Raw genomic sequence first — 14,402 nt, forward strand, 5'->3', positions numbered from 1 at the left:
AGTGGTTTAGGTCTAAAGATGAGTGGAAAATTGGATAGACTGAAATTTTTGTTGTCCTTTTCCTATCTACAGTAATATACCACTTAATACGCTAGTACTTAAGCCACAATCATCAAGTTGACAACTACAATGCAGTAGTTTATCTTGAGTACCAAAATCTGCAACAAACTGAAAACTTGAAAGCACTGCAAAATGAGCAACATTTAATATAAAAGTGGGGATATTGTGCTGAATTTATTCACAATTAATTAAAAACACTTTTAAATTTACCTGAATTTACCTTAGTTTTCATAAGAATGGCTGTACTGGGTCAGACCGGTCCATCTAGCCTGTTTATCTTATCTTCTGACAGTGGCTGGTGCCAGATGCTTCAGAAGGAATGAACACAGCAGGGCAGTTTATCAAGTAATCCATCCCCTGTCATCCAGTCCCAGGGTCCCTTTACCATCTTAGGTCTATCAGTGGGTTATTAGCCATCCTCAAGGAACTTGTCTATTTGTTTTTTGAACCCCGTTATAATTTTGGCTTTCACAACATCCTCTGGCAATGAGTTCTACAGGTTGACTCTGCATTGTGTGAACACGTCCTCCTTTTGTTTGTTTTTGAACCTGCTGCCTATTAATTTCATAGGGTGAGCCGTAGTTCTTATGTGAAGGGTAAATAACACTTCCCTGTTCGTTCTCCACAGCAGTCATGGTTTTATAGACTTCTGTCATATCAACCCTTAAGAGTCTCTTTTTCTAAGAGTAGTCCCAGTCCTTTTCATCTCTCCTCGTGTGAAAGCTGTTCCATATCCCTGATCATTTTTGTTGCCCTTCTCTGTGCCTTTTACAATTCTAATACAGCTTTTTTTGAGATGGGGCAACCAGAATTATGCAGTATTCAAGGTGTGGGCATACCATGGATTTATAAAATGGCATAATTTTCTCTCATTATCAGTTTTCTCTCATCTATAAAGTGTTATCATTTTCTCTCATTCGCTATCTTGTTCCTAATGGTTCCTAATATTTGTTCCTTTCTGTTTTCCTCAGTAAGATTTGACTTCCAATTTTTAAAGGATGTCTTTTTGCCTCTAACCATCTCAATTACTTTGTTTAACCATAGTGGTGTTTTTTAGTCCTCTTGCTATTTTTTTATTGGGGGTATACATACAGTTTTAAGCCTCTGTGGGGTTTCCATGCAACTTGCAGGCATTTCAGTCTTGACTGTTCCTTTTAATTTCCATTTTACTAACCTCTTCCATTTCGTCATTCCCCTTTCTTTGGCAGTCCTCTTTCTCTCTCTCTCTTCTCCCTGCCCGATGTTAAATTTAATTACATTGTGGTTTTTATTATTGAGATGTTCAGCTATATTTGTTTTTGGACCAGATCCCGCACATTACTTATGACTAAATCAAGGATTGGCTCTGCCCTTATGGGTTCCAGGACTAGGTGCTCCAAGAAGCAGTCATTAATGGTATCTTTCAGCTTGCCATACCAGAGAGTTGAATCTTGTCACATGATTAAAGTCCATTTGTCAAAGTTAGGTTCCTCATTTGTACTATGAATTCTCTTACAAGGGAATGTATATGCGTTTTTAGCATCCAGACTAGATGAGATGCACCTCTTCCTCTCCTAATAGGAGAGATGCTATTAATGGCATGTATTGTATTGAGTAGTTAAATTTTTGTACAGAATTGGTGGTTTTTTAAACTAAGAGGTGGTCTGAATGCAGGGCAAGCTAAATAGATAAGCCAGACTTAAGCCAATAGATGTTTTCATAGTCTGGATTACCACTTCATAGTGCCCCATTGATTACCTCCCTTCTCATTTAGGGTTGTAGAACGTCCTGTGTGTAGAACTACAGCAATTGTTCAGTTGTATTTTTTTAATGTGGACTGGAAACTAGAAGCGTAGAGGGTTCTTTCGTGTTAACTGTTCTGAGCTTGTTGACATGGAAGTCAAAACCACTTTAAGGAGGCACTCTAGAAGCAACTGAAACACTAGTCTAGTCTGGTAGGGGGGAAAATGAGAATAGGGAGTTGATAACTAGGTGCTTAATTCTCTAATATGCTAGCTGTTTTTCAGAAGTTAGTTTATTTTGAAATGTTCTTAGGAGAAGGTAACATATAAGTGCTGTTCATATGAATAGTAGATTACATAAGCAACTACTATTGTTAGGGTTACTGGAGAAATGAAAATTTTTCTGGCAGCCTTGGACAGTAACTTTTTTCAGAAAATATTTTGGCTTGGTTTGTTAACGTTCCTGTTTTCTCTCTGTACAGACTGACTTCCTCATGGTGGTGCTCAGAGATGTAGTTGAGGCATATCCTGAAATCAGAGTTATCCTTATGTCTGCCACTATTGATACCACCATGTTCTGTGAATACTTCTTCAATTGCCCCATCATTGAGGTCTACGGTAGAACCTACCCTGTCGAAGGTAAAATACTGGCTGAATGTGTATTTTGAGCAGTTGCTCTTATTCATTCTCTTTTCAATCTTGCACATAGTAGAAGGGATAAAAGCTTAAACAGTTCACATGAATCACAGCGTATCCTGAGATCTGGTTTATATCCTATGTTGCAAAGAAGTCAGAGAACATTAACTACTATGGAGTGAAATTTTTCACTGTTTCTCTGAGAGGGTTAAATAGTGATAGTGATTTTAAAAATGAGATGCTTCTATTTAATGCATACACCTGTAGTCTTGAATAAACCAGCCTAAATGATCCAATGTAAAAACTGCTATAGAAAATACATGGGAAGAGCCTGAATGGACAGGCTTGGTTGTTAAGGGTGAGGAACAATGATGGGAGAGTGTGGGGAAGCTTGTAGTGCCATTGCCCATACTGTACGTATTATTTGGATAAATTGAGGAGTTTGGTTTCCAAGGCTGTCAGTCAAAAACTCATTTCCAGCACTAGCTTCAAACTCTGAGCCCTCAGCTTGCTCTTTTGAAACTTTAGGGCTATCTTTAGAAAGGGCCTGTGTAGAGCTATGGTTAGAATATGTCCCTCTACTGAAGTTTGACTGGTTGATGGACATCCTCTATACTAACTTGATGGATCTGTCCCTGCAGAGTATTTTCTGGAAGACTGTATTCAGATGACTCAGTTTGTTCCTCCATTAAAGGATAAGAAGAAGAAAGACAAAGATGAAGAAGGTGGTGAAGATGATGATGTATGTTGGGCTTGTTTATATATGTAAATTAAACGAGCACTGGCTGAAACCAGTGCACCAATGTAATGCATGCATTGCTGTACTCCTTTCTTATTTGGACGTCAACGAAGCATTTGACCTGTTACGGACAGAGTACAATTTAACCACGTTAATTTATAGTACTGTATAGTAAAGTTTTTCACTGATTTCTCTTTTGAGGGTTAAATATTTGCAGTGTTTCAGAAAAGTATTGTTCCTACATTATTATACAAAGGCTAATGGGTGAGCAAGAGTAATTAATCAGGGGGCAGGTAGTGGTCAGACAGCAGAACAATGGTATAAAATGAATTCCTATCAAATTAACTGGCTGTGTTTTAATGACTGCAACATTGTTGCACTAAAATGCTTTGAGAAATCTTGTAACTATGGAAATAGTACTTAGGATTGCTGTTGTTAACTGAATTTTCTGAATTCTTTAGTAATTGATGTACAGTAAAAGCTGTTTTATCCAGCACTTCAACTGGAAAGCTCTATAAACCTGCATTTCTGATCTTCATTGAAAGTCCGATTTATAGTCCGGTTGGTGTGGGGCTGGCAGGGGGTTGGGATGCGGGAGGGGGTGCGGAGCACAGGCTCTGGGAGGGAGTTTGGGTGCAGGAGGGGGCTTGGAGTGCAGGGGAGAGTGCGGGGTGCCAGATCCGGGGGCCGCTCACCTCAGATGGCTTCCTGGAAATGGCGGCCTGTCCCAGCTGCTCCTGGTTCCCAGCCAGTAGGAGCTGCGGGGGCAGCACACGGGGCAGCACACAGAGCCTGCTGCGTCTCTGCCTAGAAGTAGCCAGGACAGATCACTGCTTGTGGGGAGCCACCTGAGGTGAGCATCCCCTGGATTTGGCACTCCCAGCCCCCTCCTGCACCGAAACTCCCTCCCCCTAGGTTAACTGGCATTTTTCACTTACCAGCACCCCCCATTCCTCCAACATGCTGGATAAAACAGCTTTTATTGTATTTAGTTATCTTATAAAGTTTCAGTCCCATTTTATCACGTCATCTGTGTTTTAAAAAATTGAACTGATGTGTGAATTCAAGCTTGCGTCTTTTTGCTGCAGTAGATATTGCCAGCATCTGTGCCTACCAAGGACTTGTGTTCCTTACATGGCTGTGGGTGATGGTATTTTTTGTAAAAAGATACAGTCCTGAATCTGAGTTTTAGCAGATAAATGAAGGACCTGAATTTCAATTTGTTTGATTGTTTTAAAGAAACACGGTCAACTTAAAGCACGGTTCTCACAGAAATGTTTTTACTAGCTGTTATTTGTAATGACTAAGATCCTTTAATTAGGGCCCTACCAAATTCACGGTCCGTTTTGGTCAGTCTCATGGTCATAGGATTTTAAGTTATAAATTTCATGATTTCAACTATTTAAGTCTGAAATTACACTTCGTTGTAATTGTAGGGGTCCTGACCCAAAGGAGTTGTGGACGGGTTGCAAGGTTATTATAGGGGGCAGGTTGTGGTACTGCTATGCTTGCTTCTGTGCTGCTGCTGGTGGCAGCACTGCCTTCAGAGCTGGAGAGCGGCGGCTGCTGGTTGGGAGCCAAGCTCTGAAGGTAGAGCCACTGCCAACAGCAGCGCAGAAATAAGGATGGCATGGTATGGTATTGCCACCCTTCTGCACGGCTTTCTGCAGAGCTGGGCCTTCAGTCATCAGCCGCCACTCTCTGGCCACCCAGCTGTGAAGGCAGCGCAGAAGTAAGGGTAGCAATACTAAAAGAACCTTATGACACCCCTGCAACTTTCATTTGGTCAGAACGCCCAATGTGAGAAACACAGGTCTCCCCCATGAAATCTGTATAGTATAGGGTAAAAGCACACAAGACCAATTTTCATGGTCTGTGATGCATTTTTCATGGCCATGAATTTGGTAGGGCCCTACCTAAACCTGAAGGGGGGAAACTTTTCTGTGTGTGTTACTTTGTGCATTTGAGATCGCTGTTTGGGGTCATGTAGTCAGTTTCTAGGTTTACTCTATATAGTTCCTAATTTTCCCCAGCTGGCACTGTAGTCTGTCTTATAGCAACAGAGGAGAGAAAAACACCTCAGCAGGAAAAACTTAGTTTTAAAATCACAAAAAATTGGCAGGGGGTTTGGGCACAGATGTAGAACCTGAAACAACTACTTGCTCCTTTTTTTAACTTGATTTCAAATTGACCACTTCTCCTTTAAAAAACTTTTATTTTTTTTTTTCAAACCTAGACATTGGTATTTCCTTAAAGAAAAGCAGTTTGATGCTGTAATTCTGGCTCCATCCATTCTAATGGAGATTTAATTGGTTTGATAGTTTCCTACTCTAAATTATAATTTACAGTGGTTTATAATTCTGAAAAGAGAATATGTATAGAAAAAAGATGGGGAATAAGGCAGTTCAGCTTGTCCTGTGGTGTCCTGTGAGCCAGTATTGAGCCTAGGACAGTGTTTCCAATCCATCCGTCCCATTCATCTATCTGGTTTGAGTGGCCCTCATCCCTATAGTATCAGAGTCCTATCTGGTTAAAGGTTTTTTGTTTGTTCTCTACACCTGCAGGCCAACTGTAATCTTATATGTAGTGATGAATATGGTCCAGAAACAAAACGTTGTATGGCCCAGTTGAATGAGAAGGAAACTCCCTTTGAGCTCATTGAGGCCTTGCTAAAGTACATCGAGACCCTGAATGTTCCAGGAGCTGTGCTTGTCTTCTTGCCTGGCTGGAACCTGATATACACCATGCAAAAGCATCTGGAAATGAATCCACACTTTGGTACAAACAGCTTTCAGTTATTTTCTACTCAGTGTCCTTCCCTCAGAACAGTTACTGGATGAATGTAAAGATCAGTTAACTGAAAGAGTTGGGCCTTCTGTGTGCCTATATAGGATGAGAGTTTGAGTAGATATACTCTATATATCTCGGTTTGAGTAGATGGATGAGAGAGAGTGGAAGGAAGGTGTTTAGGTATGAAGCAGTGGGTGGATAAGAGCGAGCTGAACTTTAATGTCTGATACATAACAGGTTATAGTTGTTTAACCTCCCGGTGTTCATATTGTAGGAAGCCACCGGTATAGAATTCTGCCCCTGCATTCGCAAATTCCTCGAGATGAACAGCGCAGAGTGTTTGATCCAGTGCCTTCTGGAGTGACCAAGGTGTGAAACTATACCACCTACACAGACACAGAATGTAGTATAGTGGCTCTCTCCTGTGCTTTTGAGAAGAGTTTTTTAATACTGGCATTCTGCATGCTACCTTACAGACCATCCTTGGCTCCTTGTTACAATACATGTATTCTAATACAATTTTCCTGTTTTCATAGGTGATTTTATCCACCAACATTGCTGAGACTAGCATTACCATCAATGATGTTGTCTATGTTATAGATTCTTGCAAGTGAGTTCCTGATCCAGATCTTTATTTTACAAAACACATTAGTTGGTGGAATACCAAGTAGTTTTTTGTGAACGTGCAGTACTTCCTTATATTGCTGTAGCCCCAAGAATGAGTTTGGAGACCTAATCTGTAGTGGTTGTGTGCTCCCCAAGTAATCTACACAATTAAACAACCATACTGGTGTATCTGTAAATTGTCCTTGGTCAATTGAATACCATGCTAGTGGTATTTATATGGGTGTCAGTGGGATTCCTGTACACTGTTTTCCAAATGGATGATTTCATACTACAAACTCTCGTATAGTTGCTGGGGAAATATTAAGCCTTCCTATATTAGTCTGTTATGCACTCTTAACTTGCTGTGTGCACTTTGAGCATGTTATAGTCATGAATCACTAATTGCATTAGAGCTTTGAGCTGAGATTTAAACTTTTGGGAGAAGTCCAGGAAATGCGGGTTCTGATGCAGTGAGTGGGGATGCTATTAGTTAAGCTGAAAGACTAGCACAATTAAGCTTTTTACTCCAGTTTTGCTTCATTAAATGATACAGTGCAGACCTGCTATGGTAGTATTTGATCTTCATTGTTTTTTACTGCTTTTACAGACAAAAGGTGAAGCTGTTCACTGCTCACAACAATATGACAAACTATGCCACAGTCTGGGCATCAAAAACTAACCTTGAGCAACGGAAAGGGCGAGCTGGCCGAGTGCGGGCTGGATTCTGTTTCCATCTGTGCAGCAGAACTCGCTTTGAAAGGTGAGGAGCACTCCATAAATTACAGAGCATGCAGTTGTGTGCTGCTTCAAACCAAACAGAAGAAGCAGATTAACACAAAATCGTGGGGCTAAGATTGCCATGAAGTGTTGCATTTCCTCAGACACAGAATTTAGTTCCCACTTTAGAATTTGTGGGTCCCTTAGAAAACTGCCACGGAAAGCAGGGAAATTGTTCGAGATGTGACTTCAGGAGCAGTCCCCACTTGATTGGACAAGTATGGCCCAGCAGCCTGATAAAATGACTAGGAAGAAAGAGCCCCATGCTTCACCCAGTGAGACACTGTTGAAGCCCAAGGTATTGAGAAGAAAAGGAAAGGGATTCTAGAATGAGATGCCACAAGACACCTGGATCCTACCAATCAAAAAGCGCATGGTTGTGTGGAGAGATGCTGGGACCCAACTCCTCTCCTAGAGAGGACAGCAGGTGTGGAAGGTGGTGAGAATCAGGTGAGGGGGAGAGAGAAGAGGCAGGTAGACAGATATTCTTCCTTTTTCCCAACTCGGTGGCCAGAAGCTGCAAACACCTCTTTTTGCTGCCAAACTGTTTCTCCCACTTCCAGCTACTCTAACATTACCAAACTGCTGAAACCTGACTCCTTCTCATTCCTATCTGCCAAACCTTCCCCCAAAGACAAAGCCATGTAACCCTGACTGCCCAGCTGCAGGAGCTTACACAGCAGTCAGATTCTACCGTATTTCACCCACTACCTGAAAACATCACAGTACACTCATTCCCTTGGACGACAGCTACAGGATAACTGTTTACAGTGATCGATGTTAAGAAATCTTAGTTTCTGAAGGAGCATATAATAAAAACATCCCTAAAATCTTTGTTGAATTAAATACTTTGACATGGTATAGTGTGATCATCTTAATTAATTAGGAACTTCTGACAGCAAACTAGTTGCATGCTGTTAAAGAAATCATGTGGTCTTGTGTCAGAATTTAGGTTCAGCTTACCACAGAGAACATGGAACCCCAGGAATTACTGTGCTTAAACAGAAAAATTGTAAACAGGAGATTGTCATGGTATTTCCAGTGGGGTCCTATAGGATTGGTTCTTGACCCAACGCTATTTAACATTTTTTTTTTTTTTTTTGTCAGTGACCTGGAAGAAAATATAACTACTGATAGTTTGTGGATGATGCAGATTGAGGGAATGATAAATAATGAAGAGAACAGGCTACTGATAGTGAACAGGATTGCCTGGTAAACGGGGTGAAAGCAATCAGTATGCATTTTAATAGGCTAAATGTATACATCTGAGAGCAAAGAATGTAAGCCATATTTAGAGGATGGGGAACTCTAGTCACCAAGACACCCCTCTGCCCCTCTCAAAAAAAAAAAAATAGTTTTTAGTCACTGCTTCCCAGGATAATGAGGAGAACATGAGCTCCCAGTGCAATGCTGTGGCTGAAAAGGCTAATGCAATTCTTGCCTGAATGGGAATCTCTAGTAGAAGTATAGGTTATTTTACCTCTCTATTTGGCACTGGTGCACCTGCTGCTGGAATACTGTGTATGGTTCTGATGTCATTTTATGAAGGATGTTGATAAATTGGAGAGGGTTCAGAGAAGAGCCACAAGAATGATTAATTTCAGAGTAGTGGCTGTGTTGTTCTGTATCCGCAAAAAGAAAGAGTATTTGTGGCACCTTAGAGACTAACAAATTTATTTGAGCATATATGTTGGTCTCATATAAATTTTTAGTCTCTAAGGTGCCACAAATACTCCTTTTCTTTTTAAGAATGATTAAAGGATTAGAAAACATGTTTTATCATGATAGACTCAAGGAACTCAATGTGAGATTAACAAAAAAAAATTTAAGGGGAGACCTAACTGTATAAGTTCCTGCATGGGGAGCAAATATTGAATGGACTCTTCACTCTAGCAGAGAAAGGTATAACATGAGCCAGTCGATGGAAGTTGAAGCCAAATTCAGACTGGAAATAAGTCATACATTTTTAACAATGGGAGTAATTAACCCTTGGAACAATTTAGCAAACGTGGTGGATCCTCCCATCTCTGGCAGTTTTAAAATCAAGATTGGATGTTTCTCTAAATGATATGCATAAGGAATTATTTTGGGAGATTCTATGGCCTGTGTTGTTCAGGAGATAAGACTAGATGATCACAGGTTTCAGAGTAGCAGCCGTGTTAGTCTGTATTCGCAAAAAGAAAAGGAGTACTTGTGGCACCTTAGAGACTAACAAATTTATTAGAGCATAAGCTTTCATGAGCTACAGCTCACTTCATCGGATGCATTTGGTGGAAAAAACAGGGGAGATTGATATACGCACACAGAGAACATGAAACAATGGGTTTATCGTACTGTGAGGAGAGTGATCACTTAAGATAAGCCATCACCAGCAGCGGGGGGGGGAAAGGAGGAAAACCTTTCATGGTGAAATGATGATCACAGTGATCCTTTCTGGCCTTGGAATCTCTGAAAGCCTAGCTTCATGCAGCGTAGAAGGAGAAAGACCATTCAAACTGTCGAAGCAAGGGTAAGAAGTAGAAATGCGTGGGACAGTGTTCATTTGGGAGGCATGTTTATCCCGAACATCACATAGGATACTAACTGTTCAAAAGCTCAGTCATTTCTAGGGCTTAACACTTGAACTGTGATCCTCAAGGCAAAGAGACTGAGGGCACTGTGTCAGGGAGAAAAGGACCCAAGAGCTCCATCCCCACCACACCTCCATGGTGCTAGAAATAAAAACTTGGCCTGTTTCCAGTAAGAGCATTCCTCTTTGTTGCTAACCTAACTGAACCAGGGACCAGCAGATATTGTTGGGAGTGGAGGTGATAAAGTAACCAGCATGGAAGCTGGAAGCAGGGTAGTGGTAATAGGCAGGCTGGAAGTAATTGACCTGCCTGAGGAATGGAAGATCTATTCTAGTATTCAGATTTGGTTGTGGAAGGGCAAGGAGATGAGAGTGGCCGGGGGGGTTCCAGTTGGAAGGGACATGGAATTACTGAAGAGAAGTACTGTTTATCAGTGCAGGTTGCAAGAATTCACTGAGGGTGGATTGATGAGGTGACTTATTGAATGTGTTCACGTAGGAAGGCTAGGTTGCACTTGATGGGATGACCTGTATTGGAGATCGAGAATGCATATGTCCAGAAGATTGACTTTTTGTATTCACCCCTCACTATTTTCAGGCTTGAAACTCACATGACACCTGAAATGTTCAGAACACCATTGCATGAAATTGCTTTGAGCATCAAACTTCTGCGTCTGGGAGGGATTGGACAATTCTTGGCCAAAGCGATAGAACCACCACCTTTGGATGCAGTGATTGAAGCAGAGCACACACTCAGAGGTATTTGTATTGGGCCACAAGGTTCTTTGTTAGCAAACCCATGTGTGAGATGTGACGTACAGATTTTAATGGTTGAGGGTATCAAGGTCAGTTGTAAGTAGATTTGACATATATATTGCTAGATAGACATTTATATTTCTAGGTTTTCTTTGGCTGGAAGGACCTCATGTCTGGAAAGCCCTTTGTGGCTCTGGGATGCATTTTCTGGGTAGCAGTGAGCTTCTGCAACTGGAGCAGTACTTAGAGGAACACAAATGTTCCTCTAGTTGACTTCCTAGCTTCAGGCTTCGTTTGTTACATTTTTATGAGTATCTTATGAAGCTGGCTACTACTGTATCTTCAGCTGTGAGGCTTGTATATGAGATGTGACTGAATCCACCGCATTAAAGCGTTTGGGTTCAAAACAAGTCTGATCTAGACTGATGGAATTCTGTTATAATTATTTTGCACTTCTATACTGCCTGGTCACCCAGTTTTGTGAGATCCCTTTGTAACTCTTTGCAATCAGCTTTGGACTTCATTTGAGATTGTGGTACTCAAGTTAGTTTTGCCACCCGACTGTTCATGCCCTTTTCCATATTACTTATGAATATGTTGAACAGCACAGGTGGTCAATACAGATCCTTAGGTAGCCCCCACTATTTACCTCTCTCCATTGTGAAAACTGAATAAATATTCCTACCCTTTGTTTCCTATCTTTTAACAAGTTATTGATCCATGAGAGGACCTTCCTCTTATCCCATGACTGCTTAGTTTACTTAAGAGCCTTTGAAGAGGGACCTTGTCAAAGGCTTTCTGAAAGTCCAAGTAGGCTATTTTGACTGGATCTCCCTTGTCTTCAGACTTGTTGATACCCTCAAGGAATTCTGATTGTTGAGGCATGATTTCCCTTTACAAAAGCTGTGTTGACTCTTTCCCAGCATGTGTTTATCTGTGTCCAACTGTTCTGTCCTTTACTATAGTTTCAACTAATTTGCTTGGTACTGAAGTTAGGCTTACTGGCCTGTAATTGCCAGATCGCCTCTGGAGCCCTTTTTTGAAAATCGGTATTACAATAGTTATTCTCCAGTTGTCTGGTTACAGAGGCTAATTTAAGCAAAGGTTATATATCACAATTAGTAGTTCTGCAATTTCATATTTGAGTTCCTTCAGAACACTTGGGTGAACATAGTAGTTTGTTAAACTTCTCAGTCTCTCAACCAAGGGCTAATTAAATCCTTGGTTTGACTTTAGGCTTGTGTACACTGGCAATTTACAGAGTTGCAACATTCTCGCTCAGGTGTGAAAAAACACCCCCCTGAGCGCAGCAAGTTTCAGTCCTGTAAAGCACCAATGTAGACAGTGCATCAGTGCTGGGAGCTGCACCCCTCGTGGAGGTGGTTTTTTTAGAGCACTGGGAGAGCTCTCTCCCAGCATTGTGCCACGACCACATAAGCCATGTTAAAGCGCTGCCAGTGTAGACTAGCCCTAGGCAATTGCCAGAACCATCTTTGCTGATAGGTTAATAACTTGTTTCAGAGCTGGATGCCCTGGACTCTAATGATGAGTTGACACCTCTTGGGAGAATCCTTGCTAAACTCCCCATTGAACCTCGTCTGGGCAAGATGATGATAATGGGCTGCATTTTCTAGTAAGTTCCTTAGTATCAGTGATGATTCTTTGCTGTCTTGCCCTGTGTTCCTGAATCTTCAGGCATCCAATGATGTTAAAAAAAGATGCATCCAGATGGGCTGTGAATGGCACTGTGGGTGGTGGCATGGGGGGGAAAGGCAGGGAACTGAATATTCATGAGATTAGGAGACAAATAACATCACTGGGTGTGGGGAGCCAAATATTCATGAGCTAGGGAGGAACTGAATGGCACCAGTAGAGACTGAATATTTATGAGATTGGAGAATGGGACAGTGAACACTTGTAAGATCAGAGTTAACTGTGGTTGGGGAGATGTGGACAGTTAGCATTTAAGAGACAAGGTGAAAAGAACCACAGGACTGAATATTCATCAATAGAGGTATGCATGTGTTGGTTTTAATCATGAGGGGTGGTGTTGGAGAGCCAATAATCTGGAAGAGGGTGGTGAACAGGATTGTGAAAACGGATGGGGGAGGGGAAGAGGCATAATCATGAATGTGCTGTGAAATTCCAGGCACTGTCATTTGATCTAATTAATGTCCTTATTCTGGGAAGAGCTGCTGTAAAGAAGTCTCTCTAAGAATGAGTACTGAGGTAATGAGGCTTGAGTCCTTAAGCAGGAAGTGTTTACTCATGTACACAGGCCTGTAACTTCTGCTGGCAACAAGACTAGGAACAAATCCAGTCATAAATACTTCTATGGTTTCTATTTCAGTGTAGGAGATGCTGTGTGTACCATCTCTGCTGCCACCTGCTTCCCTGAGCCTTTCATCAGCGAGGGTAAACGGCTGGGTTACGTCCATAGAAATTTTGCGGGGAACAGGTTTTCAGATCATGTAGCCTTGCTTTCAGTCTTCCAAGCCTGGGATGATGCAAGGTATGTTGGCTTAGCACAGAACAGAAGATTAAGGGTAATATTGGGTGAGCAACTATGTGACCTGACTAGATAGCCAAATGGCTGTGTTAGAGTTTCTGTTTGTGGCACTCGTTCTTCTCTTGTACAGATCTTCTTGAATCCAAGTGAGTCTGTCTTGACTGTTTCCTTTTTAGAATGGGTGGTGAAGATGCAGAAATACGATTCTGTGAACACAAAAGGCTCAACATGGCTACACTCAGGATGACTTGGGAAGCCAAAGTCCAGCTTAAAGATATTCTTATCAATTCTGGCTTTCCGGAAGGTAATACTCCGTGGAAGCAGTCATTTCAGTATTGTCCCCCTCAATCTTTGAGAGTTGAGGGGTAGCTTTCCAACCTGTTGGCTGGCTAATAGCCCAATAATGGTGAATACACAGCATGTGGGTCCATGGTGAATTTGCCCTAGCACTTTTTTGCTGTTAAAGCAGCTTCCACCTGAATGTTGCTGCGTGCATTCTGCCTCTCCTAGCTGAGAGCAGTTTAAGGATTTGTCTACACTGTGCATTAGTGAGCACATTGGGACTACAGTAATGAACACTAGAGAATTTAGTGTGTGCCAGCAGGGTCCATGCAGACCAATCGGTGTGCAACACCCTAGTGCACACTAGAATTTACACCCCTCTAGTGTAGACTAATGCACAGTGTAAACGAGCCCTACAACAGCTTGTGAACTTAGCTCCGCAGTGGTGGTAAACTCTGGAGGACAAGGTTATGAGGAATTTGACCTTTTAAAGTGGTGGTTGTCTTTTCAGATCCACCCCCATGGTTTTGCTTCTCATACTTCTCTGCCATATATGCTCCATATTGCAGTGATAGTCCTTCTGGATGAGAAGAACTAGAGACTGCCCTCCCAAAATCACTTGGCATAGCTATTGCATTATCCTAAGGGCATTCCCCTCCCCACCCCATCCCCAGGATCTGAACACTGCCTTTCATGCTTTTGTTTTTGTAAGATTGACTTTGTTTGAGGAGTATGCTTGGGTTGGGGTCTTCGGGTTAGGAGTCAGCGCAGAGCATGTCCATTCTTATGGTGGAAGAAAAGCCCTTTTTTGAAGAGGAAGGTTTTGCAGCATTCCCTAAAGATGGGGCAGGTTCTAGATTCGATAATCTCTGGAAGTTTTGTTCCATGTTAAAAAGTTGATGGGAATCCAAAGTGTTGCTCTCCCTTCCGTTTTCTTAATATCCAGTAGTCTTTCTC

The 14,402-nt window shown here is 41.7% G+C and overlaps 1 protein-coding gene across 1 annotated transcript in view; it reads left to right on the forward strand.

Moving 5' to 3' along the window:
- The window catches only part of DHX9 (DExH-box helicase 9), a 41,312-nt gene that overhangs the window by 20,125 nt on the left and 6,785 nt on the right, over positions 1 to 14,402 (forward strand). The window contains exons 15-24 of the mRNA XM_038413237.2: positions 2,264 to 2,420; positions 3,059 to 3,159; positions 5,721 to 5,934; positions 6,221 to 6,315; positions 6,483 to 6,556; positions 7,160 to 7,312; positions 10,497 to 10,657; positions 12,176 to 12,287; positions 13,005 to 13,166; positions 13,340 to 13,467. Of these exons, the coding sequence (XP_038269165.2) occupies positions 2,264 to 2,420; positions 3,059 to 3,159; positions 5,721 to 5,934; positions 6,221 to 6,315; positions 6,483 to 6,556; positions 7,160 to 7,312; positions 10,497 to 10,657; positions 12,176 to 12,287; positions 13,005 to 13,166; positions 13,340 to 13,467 (1,357 nt within the window). The remainder of the gene's footprint in view (positions 1 to 2,263; positions 2,421 to 3,058; positions 3,160 to 5,720; positions 5,935 to 6,220; positions 6,316 to 6,482; positions 6,557 to 7,159; positions 7,313 to 10,496; positions 10,658 to 12,175; positions 12,288 to 13,004; positions 13,167 to 13,339; positions 13,468 to 14,402) is intronic.

Source organism: Dermochelys coriacea, chromosome 8 (genome assembly GCF_009764565.3).
Source record: "Dermochelys coriacea isolate rDerCor1 chromosome 8, rDerCor1.pri.v4, whole genome shotgun sequence".
Lineage (NCBI taxonomy): Eukaryota > Metazoa > Chordata > Testudines > Dermochelyidae > Dermochelys > Dermochelys coriacea.